This window comes from Sceloporus undulatus, chromosome 5 (assembly GCF_019175285.1).
Source record: "Sceloporus undulatus isolate JIND9_A2432 ecotype Alabama chromosome 5, SceUnd_v1.1, whole genome shotgun sequence".
NCBI classification, from domain to species: Eukaryota; Metazoa; Chordata; class Lepidosauria; order Squamata; family Phrynosomatidae; genus Sceloporus; species Sceloporus undulatus.
The window spans coordinates 147680224-147694942 of NC_056526.1; the positions used below are offsets into that span (position 1 = coordinate 147680224).

Sequence of the window (14719 nt, forward strand, 5' to 3'; positions counted from 1 at the left end):
CACCTGGGAATCAGCTAAAATTGATAACACATTGAGAAATGTATCTGCATTTCCCAAACACCCAAATAAAAAAATATATATGTATCTCATCGGACAAAACATTCTAAGCTTCTTACACCTTTTTAGATTCCTACCATCAGAACCTTGGATGAGACTAAATTGAATTTAGGCATGCTACATCATCCAGAGCGTTTCTCTCTTTCTTCCACAGAAATTAAAATTTTGATATTTTGTTGAGTAATTTTCCTCATTCTGCAAATAGTTTCCTCTCTAGGAATCACCCTCGGTGTTCTTAATCCCTTGTAGACACTGAGCTGTTTCTTGTTCACACGTTGATTACTTCTACCCATCCTTTATTTCCCATGTTACCCTCGTGTCACACTGATAGTACTGCTTAAAAATCTGGATTCAAATTCTTGCCTGCCCATGAATGCACAGGTTGTATTCTGCCCAGTCCCTGTGTATCAATGTCATTATAGAATAAGTTATTATATTATCAGCTTTGAAAGGGTCTAGAAGCTAAAGACAGTGTTATACTCACATTCTGCAAGTGCAGTGCTAAGCACATTTAGCTGGTAGTAAGTCCCACTGAATTTAGTGGAACTTACTTCTAAATAAGTATTACATCAAGTGTACAAATCATGTGATCCTCAGATTTAGTTGAACTGCCATCATCCCTCACCATTAGCTATGCTGGCTAGGGCTACAGTCCAAAAACATCTAGAGTGCATTATTCCCACACCAGATAATCATTATACAAATGATTAAGATAATTAAATAATACAGTTATTCAGAAACAAGCACCACTGAGTTCAGTGTGTGAAGACTCATTGAACTCAATGGTGCTCATTTTTTAATAACTCTATTATTTAATCATTATTTAATCCTTGGTAGTCCCAACTAGAGTGTACCCATTTCATCAACTGCTAAATCACAAATCTACACTTAAATCAGCCCTGTTTCTTCAGTTGGACTAACATAGTACATACTGTCAGTATGCCTCCCTGCTTCTTTCCCAATCCTATGGGGTAAAATGATATATAAGACATGTGTCCATCTTCAAGTGTCCTACATGTCAAAAAGTCTAATCCCTTTCTTTACACACCTTGCTGGATTTAGGATGGTGGAAAGGGGAAGGAGGGTTGTACTAGAGATTCCAGCAGGATCCTCTGTTTTGTGTCTCATTTGTTTCTCTGAGACCATTAATCACAGATGAAACATTGTTGAAGGCTCAGTTGAACTTCATTTCTCAGACTTGACTTCTGTTGAAGCATCAAATTAGACTTGCTTATACAGTATTGGAAATTCAGTTTAAATAATAATTCCAACTGCTTTTCCTTTAAAATTCTGAAAGCAACCTCAAAAACAAGAAATGGTACATGTATGGTTGATCTGATGAAACAACATGAACCGTTTTAATAATAATAATAATAATAATTTGTTTTATTTATATACCGCTATTCCAAAGATCATAGCGGTGAACAGCAAGTAAGCTAATTAGCAAGTAAGCTAATTTGCCCCCAACAGTCTGGGTACTCATTTTAGCGACCTCGGAAGGATGCAAGCCTGAGTCGAGCTTTAAAAAATTCCATTTGTGTTTTTTTTAAAAAAACTGCACTTAACTTACAAGAAAACTTTAGAAAAGTCTGGATGGATTTTCTTCCCTCCCCCGAGGGGTGTGAATGTGTGTTTTAATTACATATGTGCTGAGATACTGTGCAAATTTATACTAAACACATTTAATGTTGGTGTTCCTATCATATTCTATTACATCAGAATGTGTGTACTTTTAAGTGATGAAAGAAACTGGAGTGGACAGATCAAAACAAAGATAACCAGATCTTTTAGCTTAGCATTTTCATTCTTTGCTACTCATATTAAAGATTTAATTTTATCTTCTGCACTTTACTATTTTTGCTATAGTGGCACCTGCTCCTGTCATTGCAATTTGAATCATAGTTCCTGTTCCAGAGTTACATTATCAAAAACTGTGAACTGAAATATCCAGGAACAACCTAGGCTTTACAAAGACTTCTGTTTCCTTCTTTGGTTTAAAACAATCCAGCATAATCTCTTCGATGAAAGCAAGCAAAATGAAAAGAGCATGCAAATAGTTGTGTTACTTCTCAAGTAATGTCCTCATTTTTGTGATTCAGAACTTTTGTGTTTTTAATTTACAAGCCAGACAAAGTTGTTTTTAGCAACAACAATATATACCTTCCTTCCTAGCTCCATTGATGAACAGTTCAGAAACATGAATGTTTATTATTTATTATTAAATTGACAGCAGTGATTGAAGACTGATGTATAGCAAAACTTGGTTAAAGTTCTTATCTTCGTAAATTAATTTCAGCCCCTTCTTTCAGCCCAGCAATGTAAGAATATTTACTGAAATAAGCCAATGTAGCATAAATAAATGGACTGTAAATAGCTGAGGAGGTAAGAAGTAAATTGGCACAAAGGTAATACAAAGCAAGCATGGGAAGAATCTAGATTCCCTTGCAGTTATCTGCATGGTTGCCCTTTATCTGGGTACATACTTGCATTGTGTCCCAAAGAATAGCACTTTCTGATTAATAAGCAATTGGTATATAGATTATCTATATTGTCCTTGGTCTCACACCTTGTAGCCAAACAGATGGTGCTTTTCTTCCCAATGGAATTATTGTGTACTCGTGTTCTCCTGCCTCTTACAAAACACTTCTGTGTCTTCATCTTTGTGAACTATCTTTTGGTAAAAAGAGGGTGGGGAGGTCTTTTTCTTTGAAATTGTAGTGAAGTGTTTAAAAAAGTAAAATGCTTTCCTAGGATCCATGACACAGAAAATACATCAAAGAATTCTTAAATTTAGCTTTCTTTCTGCCCATAGGAATACCAATGCTGAAGATCGTCTTTGAAGGCTATGAGCACCTGTCCTTAATTTCTGTCCCTTTACTTATCTATCACCCGGCTCAGATCCTTCTAGGCAGTGTCTTAGTGCCAACAATAAAATCATGGATGATTTCTAGACAAAAGGTAAGAAGTGATGACTGTAAGACCAAACGTTTTGTGTTACAATTCCCACAGGCTCCAGTCAACATGGCCAGTGGTCAGGGTTGATAGTTGTATTCCAAAGGTTCAACAGGGCATCAAGTTTGGGAAGGCTGGGTTGCAGTGTCAGCCCCAATGTCATGTCAACCCACAGGGTGGAAATCAGGCTCAGCTTTGAAAAAATGTGGAGTGCTACCAGTCATGAGCACTGAAAGAAAGCATCTCTTAATGGGGCCTGGCAAGCATGCCCAGAGAGACTCACAGCATCCTGCCACATTTCCCCATTGTTACAGTGCATTGCTAATCATGGGCTTTGGTAAAATAATGTGCAGGTTAAAGCGTATGATTTTCCACAGCACAGATTTCACAAACAATGAGGGCAGTTTCCAAAAGTTTGAGGGTAGTAATACCCTATGCAAGAGGGGAAGACACTATAGAGGAAGGAAGGTAAACAAAATAGATGCCATACTTATGCAAGTGGATTATTGTTTCTATATCCTTGTTAACATTCTTATATAGGGGAAGGCATTTTATGACAGGACTAATTTTCCTGTTTGTAAGGCTCTTAGAACCTTTTCAGTTTCATTAATTTCCAGCCTGTCTGCAGCTAAAAGATATTTAAATAAAGCATTTTGATGGTAAGTTACTATTATATCCAACAAAGTAGGATAACATCACTAGTTTCTCACTATTGCTTAAAGGCTTATCATTCCAGATGTAAGACTTAATATCAGAAATGTGAGATGCAGTGATCCAGCTGCTTCTTTGGCAGTCAAAGAGTATTTCCCAAGACAAAACTCTGTGAGACAACCACCTATCCCAAAGATCTTCCCAGTGGGAATTTCCCCTGCCAATACTCCTTTCACCCATCTTTTCATTAATTGAGGCATGCCTATCCAGGAAAGTTTCAAAAGATTCAATATGGACTGCTTTATTCCCTCCTCTCAAACAGTAGGGGGTCTGGTTCATTTCTCTGAATGCACCCATGATCGGTCTCCAATGAGGGCTTTTTGAGTTTAATCAGTCTGCAGTGCCTGGCAGGTTTATTTTGATCATTTGTCATTTTACCATGCAAATCATCTTCTTCTGGTCTTCCAGGTTATTTCCCCAAGAATACTATTGTAATTATATGAGAATATTATTATTTTTGTAAATCAGTAAGATTTTTTTGTTTTTGTTTTTCCAGTAGCAATAATTACAATAGAGTTTGATGTGGTGCCTGAATAATGGTCTCCTGCTTTGAAAATAAACATGTCATCTTCACCTTGATGTTTATTTTCTATCAACACATTGGCTCCATTTTGGCATTTCTCTCATGGTGGAAAACTGTTATCCAAGCTCTGCACTCTGTTCCACTGACATCCTTCCTTAATTATGATACCAATATGTGATCTCTTCATGAAGTAGAATTTAAATATTTAGAGGTTCATCAGCAAGAGGCAAGTAGTGCAACAGAAGCTGACACACACCGGAATAAAAGATTGTATTTGCCAAACTGTCTGAAATCTTGTACCTTCATTCCTAATATAAAATACAATTAATCCCAATGCAGAAATGTAGCAGAGCCATTTTGAGGTTTTTACTAGGCTGATGTTGTCTATTGTTCTGTTTGTCCATCTGTTTTACTTTTGTTGAAGACTGTATTGCCAGATTTTAAAAACAAATGAACATTGCACATTATATATTTCCATATCTTGTTTCACAGTCAATTAAGGGTTTTGATAAGCCCACAAAATATAACAGTTTTTCATTAGCATTGGGAGTTCTATCTCAAAAACCAGAAGATAGTAACAGATTTTCCTATTTATGTACATAATTTAGATTATTACAGTTTTTCTTTTTAGTATGTTTGGACAACAATAAACTAACAAACATTTTCACTGGAGTTGAAATCCATCCAACCACACTCTGATGAGAATGTCCAATAATACAGGATCTCCAAATCTCACTAAGCTAACATAGGAGAGGACATTTAAGACAATATGTTTGAACAAAAAAGTACTGCTACCTTATTTTTCCATTTTCAAGAAGCTTTTTCTATCAGTGTTGCCCTCCTGGTTATCCTCTTGAGAGGAACTACTGCCTGCCCTGGATATCTAGTGAGTTAGTCTCTCATATTGTCCTCAAGGGAAACTAGTTGTGCCACTAAAGTATTTGTAATGGGAAATGATAATTCAGGACTTTTTTCTCCAACTGAGTAGAGCAGGCTGTTTCCAGCTGTACCCAAAAATTGCTAGACCTTTTTTTCTCGGTTATGATGGATGTGTGAATCAGTTCCCTGCTTGTAAGAATAGCTGGGAATGGAAGTGGGGTAGCATATGTGCTCAGTCAGTGACAAAAAAACAAGGCAATTCCATGTCTGTAGGTATGATAAAAGGTCAAAGTTATGTGTTGCAGCTCAGGTTAGCAGTTGTGTACCAAAAGGTAACTTTTTCTAAGCTCTGTGAAGCAGTGGTGTGGCCATTGGAAGAAACCAGAACCTTCTTTAGGGTTGTTCACATATTACATTCCATACAAATATGGTATGTGTACATGTATTAATGTATAATCAATTAATTAATATTCAACATGTGTACTATATTATATACAGATTGCCAATGTGTATGTTCATGCTGTTTTATATGCTTTCTTGATGGTTATTTCAGCAACACTTGATAGCAACAACTTTGAAAGATGATGATGTTGTTTAGTCCTGCCTTTATGTACACAAGCAAACTGATGCTCTGTTTATTGTTTGCAGGCATTGAAATTAACAAAGCAGCCCAAGGCACCAGTGAAAGTATAACAATAGAAGAGAACCAGTGAATGTAAATATGTACTATTTTGTACATACACAGAGACAATTTAGAAGATGGGCATATGTGAATGTCACTTCAGCACTTACATTATTTTTATAGACATATATATATATATTTAAAATACTTATGGATGTGCCTTAAAATATATTTGAAAAAAGCATTGATTCCAAAATCAGATGGCTGGTTACAATAAGAGGTTGCACACAAGTGGAGAGGGAGGGTGATTTGATTTTGATTTTTCTTCCTGTGTGGGTAGTGAAAGACTGCAGCTTCCATCACTAGTTCAGAGGTATTAACACATTTCTCCGAGTGATTCTTTTGCACCAACCCCATGGAACTGAGCAAAGACTGAACAGGAGTTGTACTCTGTGAAGTGTGCAAATCATTCGTGAGTCCATGCGTTGGTCCCAGACCAAAACAAACTGAAGACTACTCTCTTCCGGCTGCCTGCATGAAAGCAGTTTCTGAAGTTCTAGTCAAGATTAACTTGAATTTCTGTGTGATTCCATAACCCTCCCCGCCCGTATGATTGTGACATGCCTTTTTCTTCTGAGTTTGTGTACACTCAGCATGGGGCCATCCATTGGAAAGGAACTGAAAAGCATAAATTATTTGTATTTGTCGACACAGTTGTCTAGACATTCCTTCAAAGCTAACTGTTTCTCAAGACAATTCTCTCAGTTCCATTTTTATGATATTGTGGCATTGTATGTCTTAAATGCACCATGCGTTTCTTCAAAGAGAAGGCCTGGTGGTTAGGGTATTAAGGGAAAAAATCTGTGATCTGAAAGCACTGCTATGAGGGTATTTTTAAAATATATATTCTTACTGTTAACTCAGTATGAGCAAAATGTTTTCCCCTCTTTCCCCAAAATGCAGTACACTATGTTCCCCAATGACAGAAGAATACCAGTTACTAACATTACAAGAGCCATCTTCCTGCCATTTCCAGATCTTACAAAACTCTGTTGTAAAAAAGCAAGAAGGTGGGAGAACAATATTAATTTTTTGCAACTAGTGAGTATATTTGTATTCTAAAAACTTAGTGAAGCACATTTATGAAGGACAATTGTTTCTGGTTAATTTGACAATCAGGTGTATCTTGTGGGAATTTTTAAAAATGTATTGATTTTCTTTACATGGTTGTAAGGGGGATCAATAAATAACTAGGTTGTTAATGAATTCAGAGGGAAAAATAGGGGAAAGGGATTTCATTTAATACTTCAGAAAGCAGTATGCCTTAATTTAAAAAGTTGCCATTAGGCTAAACAAGGATGTGAGAAGCAGATGCACAGTTATAAACTCAGCAGTTTGGTGGTCATGAGACATCAGCCAGCAATTCCTTGTGAAACTGAGAGCTTAAGCCACAATGTTGTGGTATCAGATCACCCACACAACAGATGGTAATGTGAGCAGTCTTTCACTGCTCCGGCACCAAAATATCCACAACTGGTGCAAGCAGAAGAGCTGTGCTGAACTACAGTGGCAGCCCCACCTACTTGCTGTATGCATATGCATCAGTTTTCATTCAACAAGGAAATGGAAGTAACTCACTACAAACCTCTCATCAGAGGCCAGCTGTGTATAGAATCTGTTGTTTTTTCAGTGCTAAGGCACAGGCAGTTTTTAAAGTTGCCCCTGCAATAGTGCCTTGACTCCAAGGATCCTACTGAACTAGTTCATTATCCAGTTCTTGTATAGATCTCATCTCTGGGAGAAAGCTTAAATTCACCAATCTGCCAGGGATGAATAGGATCTTGGTCTCAGAATATAACCCCATCCTGATCAATTCCAGTGAGGTATGCGGGGAAGCCTACTTTAATAAAAGCACATGTGTGCATTTGACTGTATATGGAGTTCACGGAATGAAGGCATTGATTTTAACATGGTCACCTCTGTCCATTTCAGCAGAAAGAAAGAAAGAACAGGTTCTTAGGGACTGGCATTCAGCTTTAATGCTAATTCTTCAAGTTGAAAGACATCTCACTCCCCCTTACCTCAAAGCATAATCATGCTTTATTGGAATTAACTGTCCTGTTCATATAATTTTATTTGGTACCAAGCGGAGGTGCCTTATGTTAGCAACAAATGTGTATCAAATGATCTCGTTGTACTGATGTCACAAAAGTAGACCACTTTTGTAAAGTAAAGAGATTAGTGCAGAATGATCAAGATACACAGTCTGGTAAAACTGTAAGCACCCATTAACACGAATTAAGGTCAGTGATATTTAACATGCTAGCAAAAAGCCTAGTACATTCCTCCAATTAGTTTGCCTCAATCATGTTTAGGTACAAATAGCCTGTAACTGTTAAACAGTTTTGCTGCACATATTTTTTTTAAAAATGGAAGAGCATACGAAGATGCAGCCCAAACAAATCACAAGCAGGATCATGTGTTTAAATGGATAAATATGTTTTTGCATGCAAATGACAAATTTGTTTCATTTACTCTTGGTAGCTCACTATATACATCTTGACTCATTGATTTAAAAATATGGTTAGGCAAAAAGACAGAACAGACAATGTACTTCACATTTTGTTTCCACAAATCCTTTACTGAAACTCCAAAATACATTTATCTAATCCAAAAATCTGCTGGCCATAAGCAGAGGAAGAAAACCGAAGAGTGTCATAATTGGAGATTAACAGATTGTAATATGTTGTGAATTTATCTTGTGGTCAGTTTCCGAGGAATTGAAAGAATTTGCGTAGGAGTGCAAGTGTTGCTTATATGCAAATATGATTCAGTTTTTCTGTCTGTCACATATTTAACATTCTTAGCTGATGAGTCCCATTGCTGCTAAGCTCATATCCATGTTTTCTTTTCTGTCATTTGAGTTGAGTCTGCTCTTGAACAGTCACTACACTGTTACAGTTCCAACAGATCTACCTCGAATTGCTTCAATAACATCAGCTCATTACTTTAAATTATGAAAATTTGTTGCCGTCATTTCAGTGATATTTTACTGTATTTAAGACTGTTTGGGGGAGAGGCACATTTGATACAATTGTTTATGGATTGGAAAAGCCTAAATTGTGTTTCATTTTTCCTTCTTTTTGCATAAGTGAATGTTGGACAGATTATTCTGAGTGGGATGTATGGGTTAAATCAAACAAAAGTACATCTTTTAAATCCACACTTAGTGAAATTTAGTTATTCATATCCAAAATGCTATGTTATGTTTAAAGACTGTTACGTTTCTCATTTCATGCCTTCAAATATAAAAGGAACTCATTAGGTGGATAGTTTCAAAGGAGACAACAGGCTAGTTTATGCTGCAGTTTATTTTTATAACATGGGCCTTTCCTCCTCCTTCCTGGGGTAAAATTTTCTGTTGGGTTTTTTTAAAAGCTTATATAAACATTTTTTTTAAAATAAAAACAACTGATTAAAAGCCATTGATCTGTTTTTATTGTTGATTTTAATGACTAATTAAGCAAAATGCATGGGAAGATGTATTTACCTTATTGTCTTTGACACTACGGTTGCTAGGTTAGGACTCTCCCAGGCCCTAAGATTTCAGGGCCAAAACCCTGAAACCTGAGGATAAGCCCTTGTCAGTAAGTACAATACATTAATTATCAACCAAAGTTGGAAACAATTTGGGGGCACATAACAACAGTTTTAGAAAATACTATACATAGTTTTGATTTGTATAATAGATCATGGGGAAAATGTATACTCACACTTTCAAAGGTTCTTAGATTCACTCTGAGATTCCTCCTAATCAGTCCCATTTTCTGTTGAGAAGAAGGGAAAGGCTCTAATATCCAGGAACCCCATTTGACTTCCATCTCAAATTGGCTTGAGAGTTTCCAGCAAATGCCCCCCTCCCCCAAATGAAGATAAACCAGAATCAAGGATGGTAATTTTGCAGCCCTTCACATATTGAACTGCAGCTTCTTGTATCCTTTACCTTTCATTATGCAGAATAAAGCTGCTAGAAGACTATGCAATTCATATTCCTGCATGTTTCTCATTCCCAAAAATGTCTATACAAACAAAAAAGTACTTGGAAAGGAAAGACTTTTTAAAAACCTTTTTTACTGTCAATAGGCCATAACTCAGCACAAGCTATTTTATTGAGCTTGTTGCACCTCGTGTCTTATTAGGACAGATCGGAGGTTTATCTTTTCCAGATGTGTACCCTATTTCTTGTTCTTCCTTTTCAAAAACAAACTGGCATATCTGTGGAATCATCAATAAATGGAATTTCTATGTCTGAAGACCACATGGAGCATCTAAATATCAGGGGCAAGTGAGAAAGAAGCAAGTCTTTGTACCCTATTTGTAAGAGATGAACAGACTTCAAGAGGTTGTTGGGCAGCAACATGAATCAACATACTAGCTGTGGCTGATAGGACTTTCTGTGTAACAACATCTATAGGACCACATATTCTTCACTCCTGCAACAAGTCTTCCAGACCATTTATCATAACTGAAAACTTTGTGTTTGCAAACCTTTCTACAATGTCACTAAGGCTTTATTTGTTGTTTGCCTTCAGAGGTTTCTTGGCAAGGTTTATTTAGAGATTTGCCATTGCTTTACTCCAAACCTGGGAGAGTGTGACTTGCCCAGGGTCAACCAGTGAGCTTCCCTGGCTGAGTGAAGATTTGAACCCTGATCTCTTGTAGTTCAGTACTCATACCCCTCTAGTACAGTGTCTCTTTCTGATTCTTACTTTGGCGATTTTAAATTTGTTATCCTCACCATCATATTACATTTTTAATTAGGGTTGTAATTTAGCTGGGGCAAAGAGCTTCATTCTCATGGCCTCTTTGTAAAGCTTCTGGTACATTGGGGCTGCTCCAGAAGAAATGCTAATACTATGAAGACTCTCTGCAGTACGCAAAGCTGCTCCAAGTATGTGGAATATGGTCTGCACACCCCAACAAGTAGTCTTTCCCGCAAGAGTGCCTTTCTTTCCCTACCCTCCTTAACTTCTTTTCTTTGTTGGGAAAAAGTGAGCAATTGATATTCCAAAAGGGAATTCAGCACATGGCAATTGCCTCCTGTTTCCAGGATGTCTCTGTCAACTGTATCCTGAATATATTTTCCTCTCATTTCTCTCCATTCTGGCAATGGTAGACATCATTCTGTTCAAATAATTCTGTGTCTGAGCAGACCTCTGTGCATGAGCTACGGATACCCTCATGACCTGAGCATTTCTTTGATGGTAGTGTGTTTCCCACAGATCCACCTGCCTTGCTGGTGAACATCAGTCCTTATGTCACAGGAATGTCCTTCTGGCCACAAATCACCTCTGCATCTTCTCACATCATTGTTTCTAATGCTCTGAGGAATTGCAGTTTCCCTTTCTTTTTTAAGTCTGGAATACGCAGGTTGTACGATATCTAGATCTTGTAAGATTTGCAGAAGTAACACCAGGAACTCAGAATAATCAGCATTAATCAGATTTGTCTGCTTATCCAAGGAGGCTCTTCTCCAGAATAATATAGAGAATCCAAATCTGGCAGCCTAATTCTCTCTATGAGTGAGCATACAGTTCACTCTAATCTTCTTGTTGATTAGCTGAATGTGCATTTACTTAAATAAATACTTTTTGGATTCTCAAGGGGTGGGGTAATTGTATAAAATTCATAATGGAGACCTATAGCCAATCATTATGATTTGCAGGGCATATACATACATCTATCAAGACAGAGGGGGATATAATAACTGCTCATGACAACCTTCATGTGGTTTTCACAAGAGTTTTTCCAGGGCACTCCATTGACATAAAATTTAATACTACTTGCCCAGGACTAATCTAGCCACACAGATCCTGCATACAACTTCTGTTTCTAATGAGGTGTGTGTCTGTGCACACATGCGCACACACACACCTTGCTTGTACATACAGACTCAAATCCAGCAGGGCATCTCCATAAGGATCACCCTTGCTCAAGGAGGACCGTAATGTGTAAACTACAATTATAAAATCAATATTTCCATAATATACAGCACAACTGATTTGGAAAGATCCTCACAATGCCATGCCTTGGCTCCACAACCACACTGTCATGGTCTGGCACCAGATGCATAGAACACTTCATCCCTCCTGGTACCAGTTATATATGCCCATACATCATTGACATACATACATCCGTGCAACAGATGAAATTATGAACCACACAATGCCCAAAATTTGGGATGTAAAGTTCGACCCCAGGTGGAATTACACCCTGCTCCCTTTCACCTTCCTCCTGTGTCCCCCTCCCAACATGGACATGTAGTAGACAGAGAAAAGCAGGAGTCGAGGGCAGAGGAGCCAAGAGTACTGCATTGTGAGGCTAGCTATAGGGACAACATTTTCTGCTACTTTGTCACTATCTCTGGCCACTGAATGGTTGTGTTTGGGAAAGTCCGCAGAGGGGTGGTGAATTTGGAGGAAGTGGTGGGGCCATTGGTCAAGACAGGTATTGAATTCCTCCATTCATAACCAAAAAAGATACGTGCAGTGGACCCTTGATATCCACTGGGTTTTGGGCCAGGACCTCCACCTACCCAGCCCCTGTAGATACCAAAACCCATGGATGTTCAAATCCCATTAAATACAATGGTGTAGTGAAATGCTGGCCCTTATATAAAATGGCTAAATCGAGGTTTGTTTTGGGGAATGTATATATATTTTTAAATGTTTTCAAGCTGTGGATGGTTGAATCCATGGATAAGGAATCGATGGACACGGAGGGTCAACTGTACACCAGTTAGTATATGTCACTAAGGGGATGCCAAATTCTGTTTTTTCACTCTCGTTTTCAGGAATCTCAATATTTTTCCAAAAGGAATTTCTTATTTTGCAATAATCAAGGAAACCCAAGTTTAAGCCTAACCTTAGCTGTAATTACTAGGAGTATTTGGTATAGATATTATATAGTATATGGGGGCATTGGAAGTTGCTTTTACTCTTGCATAAGAAGCCTGTATGTCATATCAAAAACACCTTGTGTATATCCTGTTAATTTTAAAAAAGAAGAAGAAGAAAGCTTGTCGGGCACCATGGGGGATTACCATATGCACAGAACTAACAGCACAGTTCCTTTCATTCAAACTCTTGTGGGTAAGAACCAAGGGGACATCCAAGCATGCAGATTTGGATCAGAGTAAATTTCTATAGCCTGTTACCCAGCAGGGTTTCCTGTTCTACTAAAAGACCAAAGACATAGTGTTAGTAACAACGGTTGTCTAAGTTGCCTCTGCAGTGCTAGAGAAGTCATTCCAGGTTTATAACTAGTTTGCCAATGAATAATAAAACACCTCCCAAATGAACAATGCTGGAGGTGTGACATGATTTCCAATAGGCAAAGAAAACCTTTTCTGAAGGTGTTAACTTCTCTACTTTGGCTCAGCAGTGACAGTGCCTGGGACTTGGGAGCAGTAATGTGTGACATTCCAGCATTGTAGACTTAAACATCCTCACTGACACCACTTGAACTAGTTTGGGGACATCTGCCTCCCTCTTTTTAGCTACACCAATTGTACTCAGACTGAAGTGTGATGCCTGTGGTTCTCATTCAGAGAGTTTTCTTTGGCATGACATCAAGGGGTCACAAGGCCTCATTCCCACTACCCTTTAAACTGGATCATAATTTGGTTCAAATAGGTTCAAACAACTCTGGTTCCCATGTAATCCAAATCGCTGAAGTGATTCCGAGAGGGGGACCATGCTCCAGACCCATTTAACCCATGTCTTTTTGACATTGATTTTTTTTTTTTTTGTGCTTCTTTTTCAATAAATCAATTACATGCAAGTGTGAACCACAAGCAGATTGGAATCGATTCAAATTTCCCCTTCAGCTGGCTGGAACCAAATCATTTTGAATTGATTCACTGGTGAATGGGGACCACAAGTGGGTTATTTTGATGCCAGAAAATGACAGAAAATATGATGGGGGCAAGTGTCGTGTAAACCACAATCCGATGTTGAATAGATCCATCGATTTGGATTGCACACCAATTTATCTGTAAGTGGGAATGGGGCCCAAATTTGGGAGATATGTGGTGTAGATTTCAGATTTTACAATGCAAATGTATTTTACAGGTTGATCACCCAGTATAAAACACAGCAATTCCTTTTAAGAGCCGTGGCAAATCATACATAGGTAGATAGGTAGGTAGGTAGATGATACTAATAGCATGGGATTTTTCTTCTGCATACAAACACTTCACAGAAACACTCAAAAACTAGTTTCTATATAGTACTTTCTCGCATGTACCAAAAATCAGTAATTTAGTTAACTTGGAATGTGTCATATTCACAAAACGCAATAGGAAATAGTAAATCTATGTAATCAACAATTAAAGCCACTTAATATAGCCTTATTGTATTTGTTCTCATAAAGTAGTGGAATTTTTATGTATGCATAAGCTTAATGTTGAAAAGAAGAATGCAAAGGGTTGAGACTTGTTTCACATCTTTAACCATGTTGTTAGCTCTGCTGTATTGTATTTAGATTGCTTTTATCATGCTACTGTCCTTTAAAAAAAAAAAGAATTCAGAATGATCTGGGGATGCATCTGAACTGAGAAATTGTATAGCATTGTCACATAAAATATCTGAGATTCTGCAGGAGAGAGAGGAAGAAAACCCACCAAAACACTTTGCTACCCCATGGGTTGTTGCTGTTGGGACCGGAGGACTAGTCTTGCTAATTCTTAGCTTCAGGGGGTTATTATCTCATGTACAAAGTGTTTGCTCAGAACTTGGAAAGTGCCATTTCACACCCTGAAGGTAAACAAGATTTTATAATTGACATTAATTCCTTTGGATGTTGTGACGAGCAGAAACAAACCAAAGATTCCTTTGTAAAACTGAAAATTAGTTCATTCATTTGGAATGTCTTAAGAACACAGAAACGCTCAGTGACCAACATCTGTCTCGTCC

General features: G+C 37.7%; 1 protein-coding gene across 6 annotated transcripts in view; it reads left to right on the top strand.

Moving 5' to 3' along the window:
- Window positions 1–14719, top strand: part of SLC10A7 (solute carrier family 10 member 7) — a 189461-nt gene that overhangs the window by 160467 nt on the left and 14275 nt on the right. The window contains exons 11-12 of one of the 6 annotated variants that reach the window (XM_042467562.1): window positions 2870–3015; window positions 4217–5764. The exons of 1 other annotated variant lie outside the window; for it this stretch is intronic. In XM_042467562.1, the coding sequence (XP_042323496.1) occupies window positions 2870–3015; window positions 4217–4219 (149 nt within the window). In that variant the 3' untranslated portion in view covers window positions 4220–5764. 4 more of the 6 variants (XM_042467561.1, XR_006104015.1, XM_042467568.1 and 1 more) reach the window with 4 other exon arrangements.